Source organism: Acipenser ruthenus, chromosome 10 (assembly GCF_902713425.1).
Source record: "Acipenser ruthenus chromosome 10, fAciRut3.2 maternal haplotype, whole genome shotgun sequence".
Lineage (NCBI taxonomy): Eukaryota > Metazoa > Chordata > Actinopteri > Acipenseriformes > Acipenseridae > Acipenser > Acipenser ruthenus.
In genome coordinates, this window is record NC_081198.1 from 8,694,074 (window position 1) to 8,713,934 (window position 19,861).

General features: G+C 36.7%; 2 protein-coding genes across 6 annotated transcripts in view; one reads left to right on the top strand and one right to left on the bottom strand.

Annotated features, from left to right (window-relative positions):
- Positions 1-2,977, top strand: part of LOC117404409 (pappalysin-2-like) — a 75,998-nt gene extending 73,021 nt beyond the window's left edge. For both annotated transcript variants that reach the window (XM_034007256.3, XM_059031675.1), the window contains exon 23: positions 7-2,977. In XM_034007256.3, the coding sequence (XP_033863147.3) occupies positions 7-114 (108 nt within the window). In that variant the 3' untranslated portion in view covers positions 115-2,977. The remainder of the gene's footprint in view (positions 1-6) is intronic.
- Positions 2,978-6,063: 3,086 nt separating this feature from the next.
- The window catches only part of LOC117409440 (astrotactin-1-like), a 156,562-nt gene continuing 142,764 nt past the window's right edge, over positions 6,064-19,861 (bottom strand). For 2 of the 4 annotated variants that reach the window (XM_034015503.3, XM_034015492.3), the window contains exons 20-23: positions 13,273-13,408; positions 10,858-10,958; positions 10,300-10,483; positions 6,064-7,107 (exon numbers count right to left, since the gene is read on the bottom strand). In XM_034015503.3, coding sequence (XP_033871394.1) covers positions 6,870-7,107; positions 10,300-10,483; positions 10,858-10,958; positions 13,273-13,408 — 659 coding nt within the window. In that variant the 3' untranslated portion in view covers positions 6,064-6,869. The other 2 variants (XM_034015524.3, XM_034015514.3) reach the window with 2 other exon arrangements.

Sequence of the window (19,861 nt, forward strand, 5' to 3'; positions counted from 1 at the left end):
TTCCAGGTTATTCCATTCGGGGCTGATTGCGACCAAGATGAGTGTACATGCCGTGATCCAAATGCGGAGGAGAATCAACAGAGAACAAGGCAGCAGACTGCTGGATTCCCCTAAAAGCAGTTACAAAATATATGTGTGTGTGTGTATCTGTTCTTAAAGGACCAAATGAACACCAGGACCATAACAGATAAAACATTTTGCTTCTTGAGGGGCAAAAGCGAAGTCTGGAGTGAGCAGGGGAGGGTAGGGCAGAAGAAATTAAGCAACTAAAAGCTTTGTTATTACTCTTTCATTTATACCAACCTACAAAATAGAATCATATCTAATATATTCTGACAGTTTCTAACACAAGTAGATCTATAAAATGATATTGGAGACCAATAGTTATTTTTGTTTTGGAAATGTGTACTGAAAACATGTTATTTATATTACGGGCATGGTTGTAGAAAACGGCTACTCTGCTGCATACAGTATAGTAAATCACAGTCCAAGGCTACATTGAATATTGCACATAATTGCTTTCATATTTTGGTCAGATAAGAGTGTTTGGTGACTTTGCCTGTTACCCAGTGATTGGAAACGCTGCTTAAAACATTTTTAGAAATCAGGAAGGCCTGCAATAAGGATATCATTATTTTATTTCACTTATTTGTTTTACATTCAAAATGCATTGTGTTTAACTTAAGGAGCGTGGATGCTATTTGTTATTACTTTATTTTATAATGTTTGCTTATTCAAAGGAAGGGGGGTATAATGGAGACTGTCCACCGCTCGTTATACTTGCCTTACAAACTGGATAGAAAAAAAGATTGTTGCTGCTCTTCTCAAAAGTAAATATGAAGTGATTTCTTCACTTCTGAAGTTCTGAAGAAAATCACTGGCTTTGTTAAGTCTACTAATGTGCTAACTTTCATTCTAGACTGCTGAAAATCTTCCAGCCAATCAGAGTGCCAGTTTCACCTGTGGCAACTCTCAGAATATCCTTGAAAATTACAGTGGACTAAAAAGCAGTATATAATATACTATAATAATAATATAATAATATATCTACACTCACAGCATGTAAACAAACATTGCCTTTCAGCCTCTATAACCCTATGTCCTTTATGGCTAACCGTGTGTGAGGAAAATCTTGTTCTGTTAAACCATTCTTATCCTAGATGACAGTTTCTATAGCCAGGGGTGCGATGAAATAGGACAGCGATTTATATAACAGGAATTATGTTTTTCAGGTTATTCTTATGTTAGGCAAACCGTGTATAAAAAAACATATCTTATATGCCCCCTGTCTTTACAAGATGCATCACTAGGTACATGTAAGGCAAGTATAACTGTTGCCAAGGTACGCCTAAAGTAGACCAAAAACAACACTATTGTGATGGGTTCTGGTCCAAACAGATCACTCCTGTTAAGTTGTTAAGTTTATATAATGCTACAATTTAAGTTTATATCTTTGGTACAATTTGTGGTAGAAGAAAACATATAACAACTCTTTTATGTGAAACACTGCTGCTTAAAAGACTTTGCTCTCTCTCAGAACAAGGTCTAAAACTTGGTTACAATGGGTCAGAAATTAGAAAATCTCTACACAAGCTTATTATTTGTCATTACAGGCCGTAAAGATTGTGTTGTTTAATTGTGCTTTTTTTCCACTGATCAAAAAAAGAAAAGTGTTCAGTTCTCCATTAGCAAATAGGCCAATTTAATTGTTAAGTAACACAAATGGTGAATGAAGAATTCCCTATGCAGACTGAACCAAAATGAATCTATATTAAGAGGAAAGGAGAGATAGCAGGTTGGTGTTGATGCTTCTGCTTCCGATCAGTCTTCTATAAGTACGAGTTGAATATTGTTCCATTTCCTGCAAGTGCTTTGAAGCAGGTATGGTGCACATTGGGAACGATGTGGTTGAATGGGAACAGTGCCAGTGCAAGGATCATTTGGGCATGGACACACTTTCAATTTCTCCTTTCTCGCAAGGTTTCTAATAAGCAAAAACAAAACTATTTGTAGAAACTTCTTTGTTATATCTTTATTTACTGTTGTCATTTACTGTACATTTGGGTTATAATCAACCTTAGCTTATCTTAGGGCTCCCTAATTGTGGACCTTGTTGGTTGCTTTACAGTATAACACCATAGTGTTATTAAATGAGCTTGTTTCGATGTATGTCTGTACATATATATAACAAATGAAGCACCAGAACAATGCTTTCCTGTGTTATTTCTTGGGTTACTGTAAACAGAATGTATTTTACCGAGCTGCTGCTTTGAGTTCACAACTGTTGACCTCAGATTCAAAACAAATTGCCTGTATAATAATAGTGAGCTACAGAGAGCTGTTATACCAAACACTTCATGACAATATTACAGATATTTTATTAATTGTGGGTTTGATCTCCAAGATATCAGGTGAGACACTAAGATTTGCTTTTCACACAATACTACTTCAACATGAACAACAATGCTGCTAAATGAAATTTTGGTGTATATATATATATATATATATATATATATATATATATATTTGACTTCTTCAATGGCCGGAAAGTACAGTGATTCTCTCTTGTTGCATTTCACTGCTTAATTAGACAACCAAAGGTTACAGGGTACACAAACGTTCATGCCCAGACAGGGACCACTCAGGTTTCTTTGTGGACCCTAGAACGTGTGTATTTCATTACCTTTGTTGGTCCAGTAAAAGGCATGGTACTACATATGCACTTGTTTATTTCTTAAGAACCAAGACTATAAAAATGAATACAAAATTACTGCCTCTGGAAATTTAACCCAAATGTTTTGTTTTTTTTAACTATAAAGGTTCTGCAATTCTATGTTCTATGAGTGTATTGCAAATCCACTCAACAGGAATAAAGCATATGATACACTGGTCACTTGGAGATATATTTTAACATGGATTAATACTAACAAGTAAAAAATGTATACAATAATAAACTGTATTGCACATGTATTAACAATGTATGACATGGTTTTTTATTGTTTTGTCTTTATTCAAAACACTGATAGCTAGAACATACAGTAGTTTTGTCTATCTGTGGCTAGTGATTTACAGGTTAGGAAAGTCTAATTGGGCCTTTGTCATACACCATCCCCATTGTCCTTGGAATGACAGTAGAGTAACAAAAGAGGTAACTATGCCATGAAAAATATTTATGATGAAAATAGCATTTTTCCTCCTAAATGTAATCCTCTAAAGAAAGCTGTCCCCTGCTGCCTCCTTTCAGGCCTTCTTGCTGGCCAAATGAAACAAGCAGCACTGAGAAAATATATTTCCTACTGTTTAAATGCTGCTCTGAAGACTGTGCCTCACAGCAAAAGTATTTACAGCAATTGAGCACCTGAGCAGCCTAATTACCTCAAAACAGATTGGAAGTTGGGAGCTCATTATTTCTCATTATTTCTCTCTGCCCTACGCCACTAAGAGTCCATTTGGACCGCGCTTGTGAAGAGCCAGGCCAAATGTACAGTCAAAAAATGATTCGGTCATCTTGCATACAGAAACCACAAAACAACATTATATATAATAACCCCTACTTGGGTACCTTGGGTAAGATATTGAAGGAGTTTCTGAAGCGCAATAGCCTACATATAGACTATGCCAGATGTCATTTAAAAGAGAAGGATAGGCTGAAGAATTTGGCACAAACTGGATCAAATACAATTGATTTAAGAAGATTTGTATTGTTGTGGAATGGACATTACCGTAATACCACAAGTACATACAATATAGACAATATAACATATTTATTTTAGATTACATTATTTTTATTCTCATGTTAAATATCAAAGAACACAATTTAAAAGGTGAAGAGTACATCCGGTATACATCTAGTACACATCAGTTAATCCAGACTTTACAAAACGTTACACATGCAAATTTTAAAAGATTTCTATAAAAACAAACCCCAGCCCATGGTTCATTTGAGTGTAATGAATGTAGATGGCTTCAACATTTTTCCTAGCTGTATAATTGATTCCTAAAGAAATTATCGCTTTCTGCTTCAATCATAACCATTCACATTACAAATTAAAAGTAAAACAAATGCACTCTAGTTGTTTATTCTCATAGTGCTCAACTAAATGGAAGCCAGATAAACAATAAAATGACTTGAGCTAAACTAGAAAATCTGATAAAAATACAATCTACACTTTAGAGTCAAAAGATGTGAAACAGCACCCCTAACATATATCTAATAATACAATGTATACATCTGAATTGGAAGAATAAAACCATGGCACATGTAAGTAAAAGGGAGAGCATGATTTTTGAAGAGTACAGTCATTTTTATTTTCATTGATGTTTCATTACTGGCCCATCCATCACAATATTGCATTATTGTGGCCTATTTTGACTTAATAATATATAAATCTGAGATCATCAACCTACTTTAATTGTTGTCGCAATAAAAAAACTGAACATATTTAAACACTACTGATTGTTACAAGTTAAGTGTATGGTATATACTGTATTCCTTCAAATTTAAGACGCCCTTGAATTTAAGACACAGCCCAATTTTATCACCCTCAATTTGAGAAAAAAATAAAACTTCAAATAAATATGCATTTACAAAGATACAACCTCAATTACGCTGTTGCATCGTACAAAACTGACTAACCACGTAGCTTGTTTATTGTGTTGCGCACTGTATAATACTTAAGGTGGCGTCTCTGTAATCCACATGCCACCACTCACACACGGAATCACACATCCTGGCAACAGCAAGCACGAGACAAAACTGCACAGCTTCAGGCAACATGTAACCCAGCAACCACAACAGCACTGAACATTGCTTGGCATGTCAAAAAATATGGGGGTCTGATCAGCATTTCCGATCTGTCCAAGCTGGTACTATTTGTTAGAAATGCTGAAATTGTAAACATTTCTCTTAAAATTCCTCAGGAACCTTAGTTTGTTTTTTGTCAGCAGTGTCACGTTGCTGCTTGTGTATTCGGGCAGACGCCTTTGTTGTCTTTTCTCGGCAGTCAGTCACGTTGCTGTTTGTGTACTCGGGTAGTCACGTTTTTTTGTTGTTGATTTTAATACACGCATCACTATACTGTACTCAAATTTAAGACACAGGCTACTTTTGAGAAGCAAAAAATGATTAAAGGAATACAGTGTATATATATATAGTCTAACTGTATTGTGATCCTACAGTGCCTGGCTGTTATTTTAAATCACTTTTTGGAATTGACCCCGCAGAGCAGTGATTCAGTGTTTTTGACATAATATAAAGTTACTGAGGTTGACAAGCCTTAAAACTCAAAAAACAGAGCACACCTTGTAACTTACTGTATATAACCCTCTTAGGTAAGTTAACACAGGTATGTGTTTGTTATATATAAAAAAAAATAAAAAAAATAAAAAAAATAAAAAAACAGTCATAAACACAATTTACCTCTAAAGTTAAGCACTACAATCAATGTTTTTAAGAAAATGAAATAGTCAATTAAAATATTATTTAAATTTTTGGGATCGATTATAAGACTTTTATTCCCCCCAAAACTTCTTCCAATAAATCCCAAGTATCAGACTGCAGTGTTTAACATAGGAGGGATGAGATGGCTCACCTATCTGAAACCCCTTTCACACAGACGAGATATGACGGCTCAGAACCGGCACTGGTGTGGCATTATGATCTGTGTGAATTGCCTATACCGTCACAGAGCCGTCTCAACTCCTGTGTGAAAAAGGCTGTGCCGGCACTGAAGCGCTATAGTGGCCGTGGATTGAAAGTCAACATCCCACGTGACTGTATGCCGGATGTGTTAGGTAGTTTTTTCGTCGGTGTTACACACTTTCATTTTTTTCAAATGCAATGGCTGATCATGAACGAGGTAGTCATTGGAGACCGGAAGAAGTTAAGGAATTGCTAACTTTACCATTCCAGAAGTAGAAGCTGTGCAGTAGAATCGGGGGGGGGGGGCAGGACTCTCAAAGCGAGCAACAGACACAACAGGCTGTTAATATATATATATATATATATATATATATATATATATATATATATATATATATATATATATATATATATAACAATGCAGTATATGCAATAGGTAGAACTTTTTTTTTTTTTATGGTCGACAAGCCAGCAACTTTTAATACACTACAGTTGGTATCAGATGGCTGAATGAAAATAATATTAATAATGCCGTACCACTTAAATATTTGTATTTCAATTTTCCACATATATACATATATATTATTAATAGAGAGGACAAAGCAAGCACATGGAAGTTTACATTACAGTACAGTTCTCCAGCGGCATTCATTAAAAGATAAGAAATTGATATATACAGCTTTTTTTTTCTTTAAAGTAGTTTACCCACGTTATTCTGCTTATTTATGTATTTGTTTTGTTTTGTTTTGTTTCATTACCATGAAAAAGATCTGCTGACTGACAGGTTTGGAAGCTGTACTCACATGATCCCTTTGGCTGTGTGAAAGGATTATGATGGTATTATACCGTCATAGATTGCGCAATTATGTGTTGTGTGAATAGGTATCTTAAATAATTTTTTTACCGGCTCTGAGACGGCTCAATAGCGGCATTTGTGTGAAAGTGGTATGAGACGTGTTGCATTGGTTTCTGAAATCTGTCCCTGGTTGATATTTTGAAGCAATGCTGGGATGTAGATGGGAAAGCAAACATCTAGAAGCAAAAACCTGACTTCCTCACTTGAGGAGTCAGCACAGGATACTTTAATGTAGTTATGTGTAACAGTGTTATAGAAACTTGAGATGTTAGAGCAGGTTTGTTTCAGGGAAAATGCAATCCAGACATGTACCCTCAGACTCAAGTAATGTTTGGCAATCCTTAATCCATGCAGCCAAAGAAAGTCTGCTCTTCAGAGGACCTTGAGCTCCCCATAGTCATTATATAGCACCGAGAGCATCTGTTCTTCACAGGCCTTCCTGATGTCGAGGCTCAGGTCAACCCAGTTGAGGCCAAAGGATTTTGTGTCAGTGTAGCGGCAGGCCAGATACTTCAGAGAGACTCTGCGCAGACCGATCTTCGGCTCCTGAAGCAGGCCGCCACACCAGCCACTGAGGTGATCTAACTGGGAGAGGATTAACCCAGCCTTCCTGGAGGTGAACAACAACAGCAATGATGATAAATAAAACTAATATCAGATACAGCTTCAGCCCCTTCACTTCTTTAAGATCTCAAATGTACAGGGTTAAGAGAGTATCAAGACACTTTGTTTTAAGAAAGAAGTTTGCTTTATCTAATTGTTTTGTTTAAATGGTATGCATTGGTTGTTATTATTTTGAAGAAATTGTATATTGTGTGAATGGTGTTTGTTGTACTGTAACTGAGTGAACTGCTGCTCCCTAGGACCCCCCTGAAAATGGGATGATTTGCATCTCAAGGAGTTTTTACAGGTATTCATTCATCTGCAGGTACCACAGTTTGAATTAATGTACAAGCAAGGCTCACCTTAGGGAATGCACTGCTTACCACTTCAGATGGTCAAGTCTGCAAGCAGTAGATTGCAAACGGCTAACCACAAAGGCAGGTTAAACATTTAGAGTGACATCATGTGGACAAAAAAGGAAGACACTCATTCCCCATGCCACTACTACTTATTATTATTATTATTTATTTCTTAGCAGACGCCCTTATCTAGGGCGACTTACAATTGTTACAAGATATCACATTATTTTTTACATTTAATTACATTATTTTTTACACATTATTTTTACATACAATTACCCATTTATACAGCTGGGTTTTTACTGGAGCAATCTGGTTAAAGTACCTTGCTCAAGGGTACAGCAGCAGTGTCCTCCACGGGGATTGAACCCACGACCCTCCGGTCAAGAGTCCAGAGCCCTAACCACTACTCCACACTGCTGCTCAATAAACCCTTCCAATTCACTAGTTAACACTTTGGGGCAGTTCCCTTTGGCTGTTATAGGAGTATTTACATTTGTATCTGACACCTAAAAACAAACAAAGAAAAAAACCACTTGATTGAATTCTAGTTTAAATTCTGATCTCCTTAAAACTGCCCATACAAAGCCATGATTTACACATTATGCGTAATGTTTTTAACATGCTTGCATTTGGAAAACTGCCATTTTGTACATTTATTCTAATTACACATTTATATGTGACACTTTTGTTTATCTGGCCGTTCTCATTCCTGTAATATCCACAGTACTCCATGAATGATCATAGACTATACTCTTTTTATTGAAGGAATGGATTGGATACAGCGCCAGTGGTGGTAGTCCTTAGTGTTGCTTCCCTCTGCCAGATTGTTTTGTTTGTGTAGTGCTATGTGGACAAGTAACTGTATTGCCAGCCTGTATTTACAGTACTGTTGATTTGCTTCCACTTTCCAGTAAAGACCAGCCGGAGACCCTGAGCATTCATTTACCTTGGCAATCCTTCACAAAACAAGATAATGGAATATCAATGATGTCAGAAATTGTCGGGTACATTTGAAAAATTTCTTGGCAGTTCAGTTTTAAAATTGTTTCAAACCCCACAGCCACACACTTTTAGAGTTTTCTTTTAAAAAAATGTAATTAAATGAAATCAAAATAAATGTGTGGCTCCGTGAGTTATTATTATTTTTTTTATTATTTATGTTTCTAAAATCTTGCCACAGCTTTTGAGGTTTAAGAAATGTGGATGTTTATTTGTTCAAAAAAAAAAAAAACAACTTGAGGTTTGTTTTGTTTATATTGAAAAGAGCATATTATTTTCCAAATACCAATGGTTGTCACCATAAATGTAAACATGTATTAAAAACTGGCTTATTTTTCAAGGGTACATTTTTATCCCCCAACCCCCGCTAGGGCCTTACTTTTTACCGCTACTAGCTTTAATTGAGGAAATAATTTTTTTATATATATATATTTATAAATCATAAATTGGATCTCAAAAAATGACTTTGTTGATACAGCCTGAAATCTTTACTGAATCCTTGTTGTGAAATATATGCTGGGTGGGTCCTGACCTCATGACACACAGATATGATCTCTTTACTGGTGCAAACCCAAGCAAACATTATCAAATTCTTATTCTGCTGTTTTAGCTGTGGTGGTACATGAACCCTCCTTAAAAGCCAGGTACATTGTGCAGGACATGGCAAGCATAACATTGTATGCAGAACATGGTAGACAAAACATTGTATGCAGTGCATGGTAGACAAAACATTGTATGTTGGTAGTACAGCTGGAGCTATGTATCTTGATCTGTCTCAAGCTTTAGATGTAAAAAACAATGCATTACACGGGAAATATATGGGAGTAATGGAGCTTGACAATGGTTTACCTCCTGCATACAGTAAGTGGTAGGCAACAGATGGCAGAATTTAGATAGCTTTCCTCTGGTGGCAACACAGCAGTCGCTGTTAACGTCCCACAGGGCTCCTTACTACTTAATGGATCTGTCAATGATTTGCCTAAATAAAATTCACAACAGGGTGTGTCCGCTGACAATAAAGTTTATTGCAGGAACCATACTCGATAGAGTAATGTGAATACTGGAGACATATATTAATAGTTTGATTGTACAGTACAAAGTACAGAATCTTATACAGATCCCACCCAGTGTAAAATGTATAATATATCACCAAAGTTTTAAGTCTTTTGTTTGATTGCTGTAGCCAGACTATTAAAAAGGCAAGTGGAATATAGCCATTGAAAAGACTATTACATGGAGTAACTAGTTGTTTTATTTAATATGTTTTTTTTTTATTTATTTGTAACTTTTTTTTTTTGGATGACCGGTTTGTATCAGTTATGTGGTCCGGGAGATCATGTTCATGTTATTGAATGGCTATCGCTTCTGATTCACATTGCAAAAATAAAAGTAGTTTATCTGACAACCCCCTTTAAATAAAACAGTTGGGGTGAACCAATTGGTCTGTCTGTAGACTGAACTGATTTCCAGGAGACCAAAGGTTAAAATTGCACTGATCTTTAACAAAGGGGGAAAAAAAAAATTAGGCTTTTTTTCATCTCCTCATATTATATTCTGGGCTGCTAATAAGCTAGAACACCACAAATGATTTCTTACTTACAACCCATTTTCAAGATTCTTAAAACGGTTTATCTAATTAAATGTTAAATGAAATTGTGACAGAATGTGTCTACGCAGTGCAATAGGAGGTGGAATGGCAGTTTGGCTCTGTTTAAATCAGCAATGTGGAATACAGAAAACAAATCTTTTTTTGCTGCCCATGCAGTACACAATTCCCTTTGTGTTCTTGTAAAAAGCTTGTTGTGCTTGCATGTGTGCGTGTGTGTGCGTGCGTTTACCTGGGCCCTAGCTCATCCTCGCAGCGCCAAGTAAACTCGCCAAAGCTCTCGTACCGCTGGTTGTAGTGGTAGAGAACACGGTGTAAGCTGGGAGAGCCCAGGTCCATCAGGGTGTTGTAGGCAGTCTGTTGCTCCTTTCCACTGGTGTAACCATTAAACAGGTTGTAGATCTTGTCAGCTATTTCTGGGTTTGTGAAGAAGAGTCACAAACAAAATTGTTAAAACCATTTAAAATAAATTAAAAAAAACTTTCAAACCTAGCAGATTACTTGTAAAATACAGCTATGGACAAAGATTTGCATCACCCTACAGAATTAACACATTTTTCTTCATAAAGTCGAATGAAACCTGCTGAATAATGTTATGTTAACACATCGAATTACATACCGCTTTGTAGTGTTCCATATACTTAACGAAAAACGTAAATTGTTGGTGTTAAATAAAAGTTCTAAATTATGTTCCTTCAGTTTTTTCTAAAAGTTTGTCTCAATCCTATGTGATGCGAAACTTTTGGCCAGGGTTGTCCATCATGTCATCCCAGAGTTCACCAGGGCCTACCTTGTGCTTTCACATCATCCACTGCCGGACAGGGTGTCTTGATTGTCACTTCACTCGGCCTGGACCTGCGACCTGTGTTATCCACTCCCCAGAGCCGAAACCTGTGACAGAACAAACTGAGACGCTTAATGGCCTCCCTGTGAATGTGGAGCTCTTTTTAAACTAAATAAGAATGGGGGGGAAATTTTTTTTTAAAACATTAGTTACAAACTACACTTAGACTACACTTTAGAAAATCTATACTTACATTCCTTGTTTGCATATTTAGATAGCTTAATCTCAATGTTTATAAGAACGAGATACAGGTTGCACAGGTACTGTAGAAAGCCTTTTGACTGAATGAAAAAAATACTATAGAATGTTTTATTACTACAAAATGTATGTGCCCTAAAGTATATTTGACAATACTATTTTTAATTTGTGTATAGCATAGTCTCTGCTACTATATGCAGGTTATGTGTTCCTAGAATTAAACCAAAGTAAAATTGGTTCTGTTGCACTACAGCACCATCTGGGGGACAACTCCAAAACAACGACTACATGTAATTGCCAACGTAAAGATCATAAAAACATTTTTTTACAATTAAGGTAAAGTCCCTTTTTGTGTGCAAAAACTTTAACCAAGGTGAACAAACCATAATTTACTCTGAAAACGCTTAGAATTAATGAACTTTTTGTGACCTCTAAATCTCAGTAAAACAGTGGGCATGTTGTCCTCAGGTCCCTATGCTATAAAGAGTTTTGAATGTTTTGCATCAGCAAGGGTCTGTAAATAACTGTGCACCAAAAGGTTCTGAAAGCTATGATGAACGACCTGTCTGTAAGAATGTTGTGCATGCCAGTATCATATAAAGAGTGTGCGTGGTGCTGGTAAGAAGTGTTACCTAAAGATGGGAAAGGGTCTCCACAACATCAAAGGGGTCTTCAGTTTTTTTTCTCTCTCAGTTCTTTCCAGTCTGACTTCTCTTTTATTAACCTTCTATAAGATAAATGCCTGCATATGTGTGCAGGTTGGGGGTTTGTGGGACGGCTAATGATGCAATCAATGCCAAGAGCCGGAGAGGCATGCCAGAGGGAGCTTGTCAGACTCCATAACACTCTGTTACCTTCTGTTACCTTTTCTTCAAGCAGTTGATCCCCTGTAGCCTCCACTTAGATTCACTTTACATTGGGGCTCCCGAGTGGCGCATCCAGTAAAGGCGCTCCGTGTGGAGTGCAGGATGTGCCCTATAGTCTGGACGTCGAGAGTTTGAGTCCAAGCTATTCCTTTGCCGACCAAGGACGAGAACTTCCAGGGGGCAGCGCTCAATTGGCCGAGCGCCGCCCGGGGGGAGGGAGGGTTAGGTCGGCCAGGGTGTCCTCGGCTAACCGCACACCAGCGACCGCTGTAGTCTGGACGGGCACCTGCGGGCTTGTCTGTAAGCTGCCCGAGAGCTGCATTGTCCTCCGACGCTGTAGCTCTTGGGTGGCTGCATGGTGAGTCCGCAGTGTGAAAAAAACGGTCGGCTGACGACACACGCGTCAGAGGACAGCGTGTGTTCGTCTTCGCCCTTCCGAGTCGGCGCAGGGGTGGTAGCGGTGAGCTGAGCCTAAAAATAATAGGCCAGTCCAAATTGGGAGAAAATAATACAAAAATAATTGGCAACGACTAAATTAAAAAAAAAAAAAAAAAAAATTAACTTTACATCAACAGGACAGTCAATACTTCACAAATATTGAGTCTTTAATCCCTTAAATACATCTTGATCCCATCACCTTTTGTCTTCCCTGAACCACCCAACAATAAAACGTATTTTTGAAGAGACCAGTGTGAAACACCAGCAACTGACAAATCCCAATATAATATTTGCATTAGATGGGAAACTACCTCAGTTTCACAATCTAAGTCCAATGTGGGTAACCCAAATCAAATGAAAAGTAAGAGTTGTTTAAAATTCTTATTTTTACAATCATTTTCAGATTTTTCTAACGTTGTATTTATGTGAACACGGTATCTGTTAGCAACACGGTTCTTGCCTGTGCCTAATATGTAAACACCTGTTTCCTCTGCCTCACCAACAGGACTCACTTATTTCTTGACATCAGCCTTGTATCTTTTAATTTTTTTTTCTTTCTTGGACCCTTGCCAGGTGTTTTTGTACAGAGTACAGTCCCAACCTACGACCTTTCAATCCCCAATCTCCAGGGCAGGTCCAGTGACGTCATCCAAAACAAGACTACTATTGAGTCTTGTTTTCCAGTCTTCAATGACAGCTTATAGCCTATACTGTGCAATTAAAGGTCATGTATACAATCATTTTTTAGATGCTCCCTGAAACACATACAACAGTGACACTGAGCTTCTCACATCAACAGAGGCAGACATCAATCCACTGAACAGCAATTATTTTCAATAATGCTAAACAGGTGACTTACATGTAGGTTGTGTCAGGCTCCAAGCAACGGATTATCATGCTAATGGATGAGGTCAGCTGGTCTGGGATTCCCCCCAGCATCACACAGGGAGACTTGGTGCCAGAAAGGATATCATCCACAAAACTCAGCATGGCTTCTGTGTAGAAGGAAAAAAAGAGATGTTATTATTATTTGTTTTACTATTGTCAGTAAAACTTAAATATCAGCCAATGGCCGACATCATTGGGCTGGAATAGGCTGCCCATGTGAAGATGAGCCTTTGTGAAGCACTTCCCTATAAACCACACAGTTACCAAATGACTTCCTTAAGTATACTTAGGGCTTCTGTTTTTTGGTTTTTGTTAATTACATTTTTCGGTGCATATTGTCAGCTATTTTCAAATTTTATGTATTTTTTTTCATTTTTATTTTTACAGGATTTCACTTTTTATATACTGTATGAAATGATTGTTTTCAGTTACTTTCCAAAATGCTTGGCTGTTTTTTCTGTCAAAATATGTATACTAGTAACTCGACAGTACTTTGCACACTTAAGTTATACCTTCTTTCCTTTGCTGTGTTCCACAATTAAATCCTTATGGTCACAGGCACATTCTTCTGGGGTTTTTGTGTTTAGGTATTTTTTTACATTTCACCACAATTTGCAATTCTGTTTTAAATCCTCCGTATCTTAATTGTAATACAGTTTTAAATCCAGCGAACAAGCCTCCATTCCTAATTGTAATCATGTTTTAAATCTTGCAAGCGGAGTCTCCAGTAGAGATGTAGGAATGTGCTGTCACTCAGTAGTTGGGGTGGGTTTAAAGTATTCAGAACAAATCAATGATAGATACAAGTCAGGAAGGAGGGACTTGTACCTATCATTTTTTTTGTATTTGTTTTTTTTAATGGGAAAGGGGAGGTCAACATGAATTGAGTTACCATTTCCACAGTTTTTCTGGTGTTTATTGGCTATACACCAATTTCATTTATTTTGTATCAGGGGTGTTTTATCGTTTTTTTATCGGTTAAAACCGAAAACCAGAAACCCTAAGTATACTATAGTACAGGCACTGTAATACAGTACATTGGGTACATACTGTAAGGATGCAAGTAATAAATACAAAAAGGAAGTTACAACTTTTTAAAGCTTTCTATTTCTTTAATCAGACAGGCATATTAAAAATCTCCAGGTGTTGAGCTAGGTATTTTCAAGTCCATGGCTCCATTCATTTTCTGTATTTCAGAAGAAACAGTACACTAAAGAAACTTCAGTCGTCAACAAAAAGCCCCTGCCCTCATTAAAACATTGGACCCATCTCATAAAAGATAGCATAAAGGATAGGTATGTAGCCAGAGGGCCTTTTCTCAGGCACCGGACACAATGTCATGCTTCTGATTTTAGTATCCCATGCAGGTCGAACCAGAAGGAAAAGATATGTGGCACAACCTCCCTCAGAATGAGGTGCTGATTGGGCATGGCAACCTTCTAACTGCCCTTCAAAATCAGACACGCACACAGAGAAAGGTTTGTGATGACTAGCGCCTGGAAAGAACAATGGAAAATAGTTCATTGCTATTTAAGCATTCTAGGTTTGGAAAAGTGTTACTTTAACAAATGGAGGAGTTAACTATTGTAGTGTAGAAACAGAAAACAATTTTGTTTTTTCATGAATGTAGGAATTTCATTAAATTGTTTGATTATTTTTTGATAAGTTTAACTTGTTTAACTTATCCATTGGTGTCTATAGAGCGTGGCCCGGGGTACCTAGAGTTACTATAGCCAGGTCCCAAACCCTTCAAGGGCTCGCAGCCATCACTAAAAAGATCAGCTAACAATGAGCATATATATATATTTTTGTATTGCGTGAAAACCACTGCCTTACACAACATACAATGCAATGTATACGTAAAAAAGCAACAGCAAAATAAAAGTCCTCCAGTAAATTCTTGTTGTCGCAGGTGTGTGACTGGCTCTCACCCTAATTTGAAATAGCCAGATAACTTTGGTTTGGAAGCTTTCTATCTTGATGAATGGAACCCACCCGTCATCGCCAAAGGAAGTGATTATTATGAACCACGTTTTGTTGAAGTTTGCTTTAATCAATGTTTTGGCAACTACCTTCAGACAATACCCTGCAACTGCAACCATTTTAATTGTTTTACCCTTGATGCCCTGAGAGTTAAGTAAAAGTGGGGAGTTGCCAAGCGGTCCACTATTGACATAAATACCAACATTCTGATGGAAAGCATTTTTGGAATAGAAGTCCCATAGTATAGTTGCTGCCGTGGACCACTGGGAAAGAGGGGGGGCTGGAGGTGGGTTTAGTTCCTTGTGGGACAATGAGATGAATCAGTACAAACCATGTATTTATCTACCCTTATATTTAAAGTGAATACTGATAGGTATGTAAGTTTACTTTTGTTTAGCCCCTGAAGAAACTGTTTTTCTCAAAGCGCAGACCATTTTGTCCAGACCAGAGTGAAATTTTGAGCTCTGCAAGAACGCATCCAGATTGACAAGAAATACAAGCACTGATATATCACTATTGTAGAATAATTTGTTTCAAGCTTTATTTTCAATAGTAGTTTGATATGCGTGGTAATGTCTCCATACATATTGTGTAATGTAAAAGTAATTATTATGGAGATTTTTAGCTAGACATGCAAGTAGATGTTTTTATTTCATTAGATTGTAGCATTTTTCTTTTCCTTGCATACAAGCTAAAGAACATTTTTCGATCTATTTTTTTAAATGTCCAAACTGCATCCAAAAAGCAGTGCAATGCATTGGAGTATATGGGAAAGCTTACATGCAATGATGGTGCATAATATTCCTTTAAGTAGAGCTTTACATTTGTATATAAGCTACTATTATACTAAAAGGTCAATCGAAAACCAAAAGACAGTTTCTCCAGTGTTTGGACCTGTGGGTTCTGAGGAGAAACTACAGGTGTGGCCAAAGGTTTTGCATCACCGATTGATTGAGACACACACACACACACACATATATATATATATATATATATATATATATATATATATATATATATATATATATATATATATATATATATATATATATATTGTAACATAGCAGGGAGGGGGTTAAAATCCTCCCTGCGTAAGACATGTGGCACATTTTTGTTAGTTTCTGTGGCAATGTGCCCCGCCCCTGTGTGCATATTATGTGTTGTATGTTGCGTGCGTGTGTTAATGTTGGTGTATAGATTGGTACACGGGATATAAACGGGTCTGTGTTTCACGTGTGATTTAAAAAGGTAGATTCGTATTTAGGCACGAGGAGGGCACAAATCACTTCACGTGCTGGTTAAATGTAATATGTGAGCACAGGGTTGCACAGAATTAATTCACGTGCTGGGATTCAAGTGAATAATTAATTAGTAATTGAATCCCAGCACAACAGTATATATAGAGACACGTAGCATTCACTCGAGGTTGGGTGTTCGGTGAGTGGAGAACGGGAGAGAGAGAAGGAGTAACTAAAAGTAAGCGTAAATATAAGTGTTATCTGCTCACCATGTTTGTTTGTCTGTCTAGTCCGTTTTGTTCGTCTATTTATTTTGGCCTCAAGTGCCGTGCCCTGTGTTTTGTCTGTTCAAACCTTTTATTTTCTGTTCTGTTTATTAAATGCTGAGCGAAAGCATTCGCTCAGCTTCACTAAACCACACCTCTCTGTCTGTTTATTTCCTGCTTCTGGTCTGACGCCACCCACTCCGGCCGTCTTTGTGACAGTTTCCTTTATTGTTTAATTAATTTGTTAATTGTTTTATTGTTTAATTATCCCCTGCACCTGGGCTGTAATTGTAAATTAGGACCAGGTGCAGGGTATAAACATGAAGTAGTCAGTTTACTCAGGGCTGCTGAGGAGAAGGAGGCAGAAGTGGTGCTCTGTTTCCAAGCAGTCATTAAAAGGACTAAAAAGTAAGTTGAAAGAACAGAGTGTTTTTGTGTAGCAGGTAAACGGCTTAGCCGTCCTGCCGTATAGTTGAGGTTCCTGTGTGTTTAGTTAGTGCTCTTATAAGGGCTAGGTGTTTGTTTTGTTTATTTTGATTTTGTGAATTAAAAATATCGCATAAGCGCATGAAAAATCAATTTCTTGTGTCCTGGGTCTGATTTTAAAGGGGCAAAGAACCGTGAGAGGTGCGAGTTCTGTTACAATATATATATATATATATATATATATATATATATATATATATATATAAACATCATTTATACTTTTTATTTAACATCACCTAATCAGAAACTACAAAATGATATTGCAATAGTATACCGGAAGCCATACTAGTAGTACAGTATTTCATGTTAGATTTCGAAACGTCACATTTTTAAATTGTCAATTTTTCATTAACTATATGGAAAACTAGAAAAGCGGTATGTAATTTTGTGCATCAGGTTTCATTCGACTTTATCAGGCAAAAATAGTTAATTCTATAGGGTGATGGAACACTTTTGGCCATAGCTGTAGAAAGAAGCTGCTGATTAATAGAAAAAAAGTATTGCCTCCCATTTTCTGGTTAGAATGTGATTTTAATTCCCCCCACACATATCCATCATCTATTAACCTTTAAAAACAACGACAATACAAGAGCTTTTCCTCATAATTAGAAACATTCATTGAAGTCTTGCGTCTGTCTTTCTGACAGATACAAAAAAAAACTATGGCATGAAAACAAATAATTTTTGAGACTTCTGACAGGTGTTTTTTTTTTTTTTTTCTCAAAATGCTGGGAAGTTTTCCAGAGAGGGTGATGAGGACATTTTGTTCTTTGATTAAACAATAGTTGATGTTGTTGATGAAAAGTGTGACAAGATGCGGAGGCCAGACTGTTAAATGTCTCAACAACCATTTTTTTGTTTTTTTTGTTTATGGCAGTAAAAGTGATTTCATCCTGCTACACAATATACAGTACATTAACAGCTGTCCTGCTGGCATCAAAGTTATGGTATAGTACTGTTGAGACTAAAACTTCATTCCTTTCTTATTAAATTAGTGGTAGTCCTACAGACTAAAGTACCTACATTAAGCCCATCACACAGACAGTATGTTTCTGCACTTTCATTGAGTGAACTGTAACATTTTCGTGATTAGGTCTCTACTGTACATTTTTGTATCCTGCTGCTAAGAAAAAAAATGTTTCTGCAGTGTTACATATGTACAGTACAAGTATTAAATTCTACAAAGCTTTGGCATCAGACTTCTACATGTAGATCAACTTGAAGGTAAAAAAAAAGGTGACGAAAGTAAACCGAGTCAAGAATCCTGACATCTGTATAGTATAATATAAAGTAATTATACAGTTGACCGTCTCCCAAAGTGCAAAACGAAAAGACGCTCTTTTGCTGCAGTATTTAACCTATTGTCTCAGTTCTCATCCACGTGTAGATATCCCATGTCCATCTGCGCACTGCAAACTGAGGGTACAATTTTATTAGCATTAGTAACTATCAAAAAAATATATTTTATGATCGATGCAATGTTGGAAAAGCTGTCAGGAAAGTAGGCCCAGCAGTTGTTGGTTTTCAAACATCCAGTCTTGGCCTTCATCTGTAGCATTGTTGCATTTCCAAGATATCAAACAGAGTTGGAAAAGGTTTCTAGAAATAGGTTTTGCAAAGAAAAGAATATCCATTATAGCTGGCCCAGCAAAAACATATTCGTCATTTTATAAATCCAAATTGGTGAATGATGCATTTGTGATGAATTGGTGTTTTAATCTGTACATATTACAGCTGTTAAATGATTTAAAAAAGTCCCTCATTGACGTTTTACATACCGATCAAAATACACTAATCAATTGCAAGGATAATTTAAAAAATCAAAATTGATTAAACAGTGACACAGCTACAGTAAATACCACCAGCAATTTAATGTTTTTGTATAAAGATTATCTCTAAAAGTGTCTTCAATCCTTGCAATTGATTAGCGTATTTTGATTGGTAAAAGTATGTAAAATGCCAATGAGGGACATTTTATAATCATTTAAACAGCTGTAATGCGTACATTTCTCATTATTTAGATAATTTAAATAGCAATATGTTAAACAGTACATGTATTTTAAATAAAAAGTCACAATTAGATAGATGGCTGGTCTTCTTTAAATGCCCCACGGTGTTTTCACCGTAGTTGAATGGTAAATGCGTAGTCCAGGTCATCTGCTCATCTTTTTTTTTTTACTTAAACAGATTAACATGCCAACTTGAAACACACCAATTCATCACAAACACTGCCTCCCTGTCCCAAACTGCTGAGACCATGACTAGTTTTGTTTAACCAACAGCAATTATACTGTAGGTTGTGGTGTGCTTGGCAGTTTCAAAAGAACAGATTCAACTAAAAACATCTGTCTTGAATTGCCCTGCTTGATATTAACAAAAGACGAGATAGTCAACAACATGGACAAGTTTGTATTAAGTTGGTTCTTGGCACTCTTCGGCTAAATATGATTAACAGGCTTAAACTCCCATATGGAAAATATTACCTTTTTGAGAGCAGTAACGGAAATAAAATCCTAATTGTAACTTAGAGGGTGGGAAGTTAATATCTGTCCACCTACCTTGGAAGACAGAAAAATAATGGTTCAAT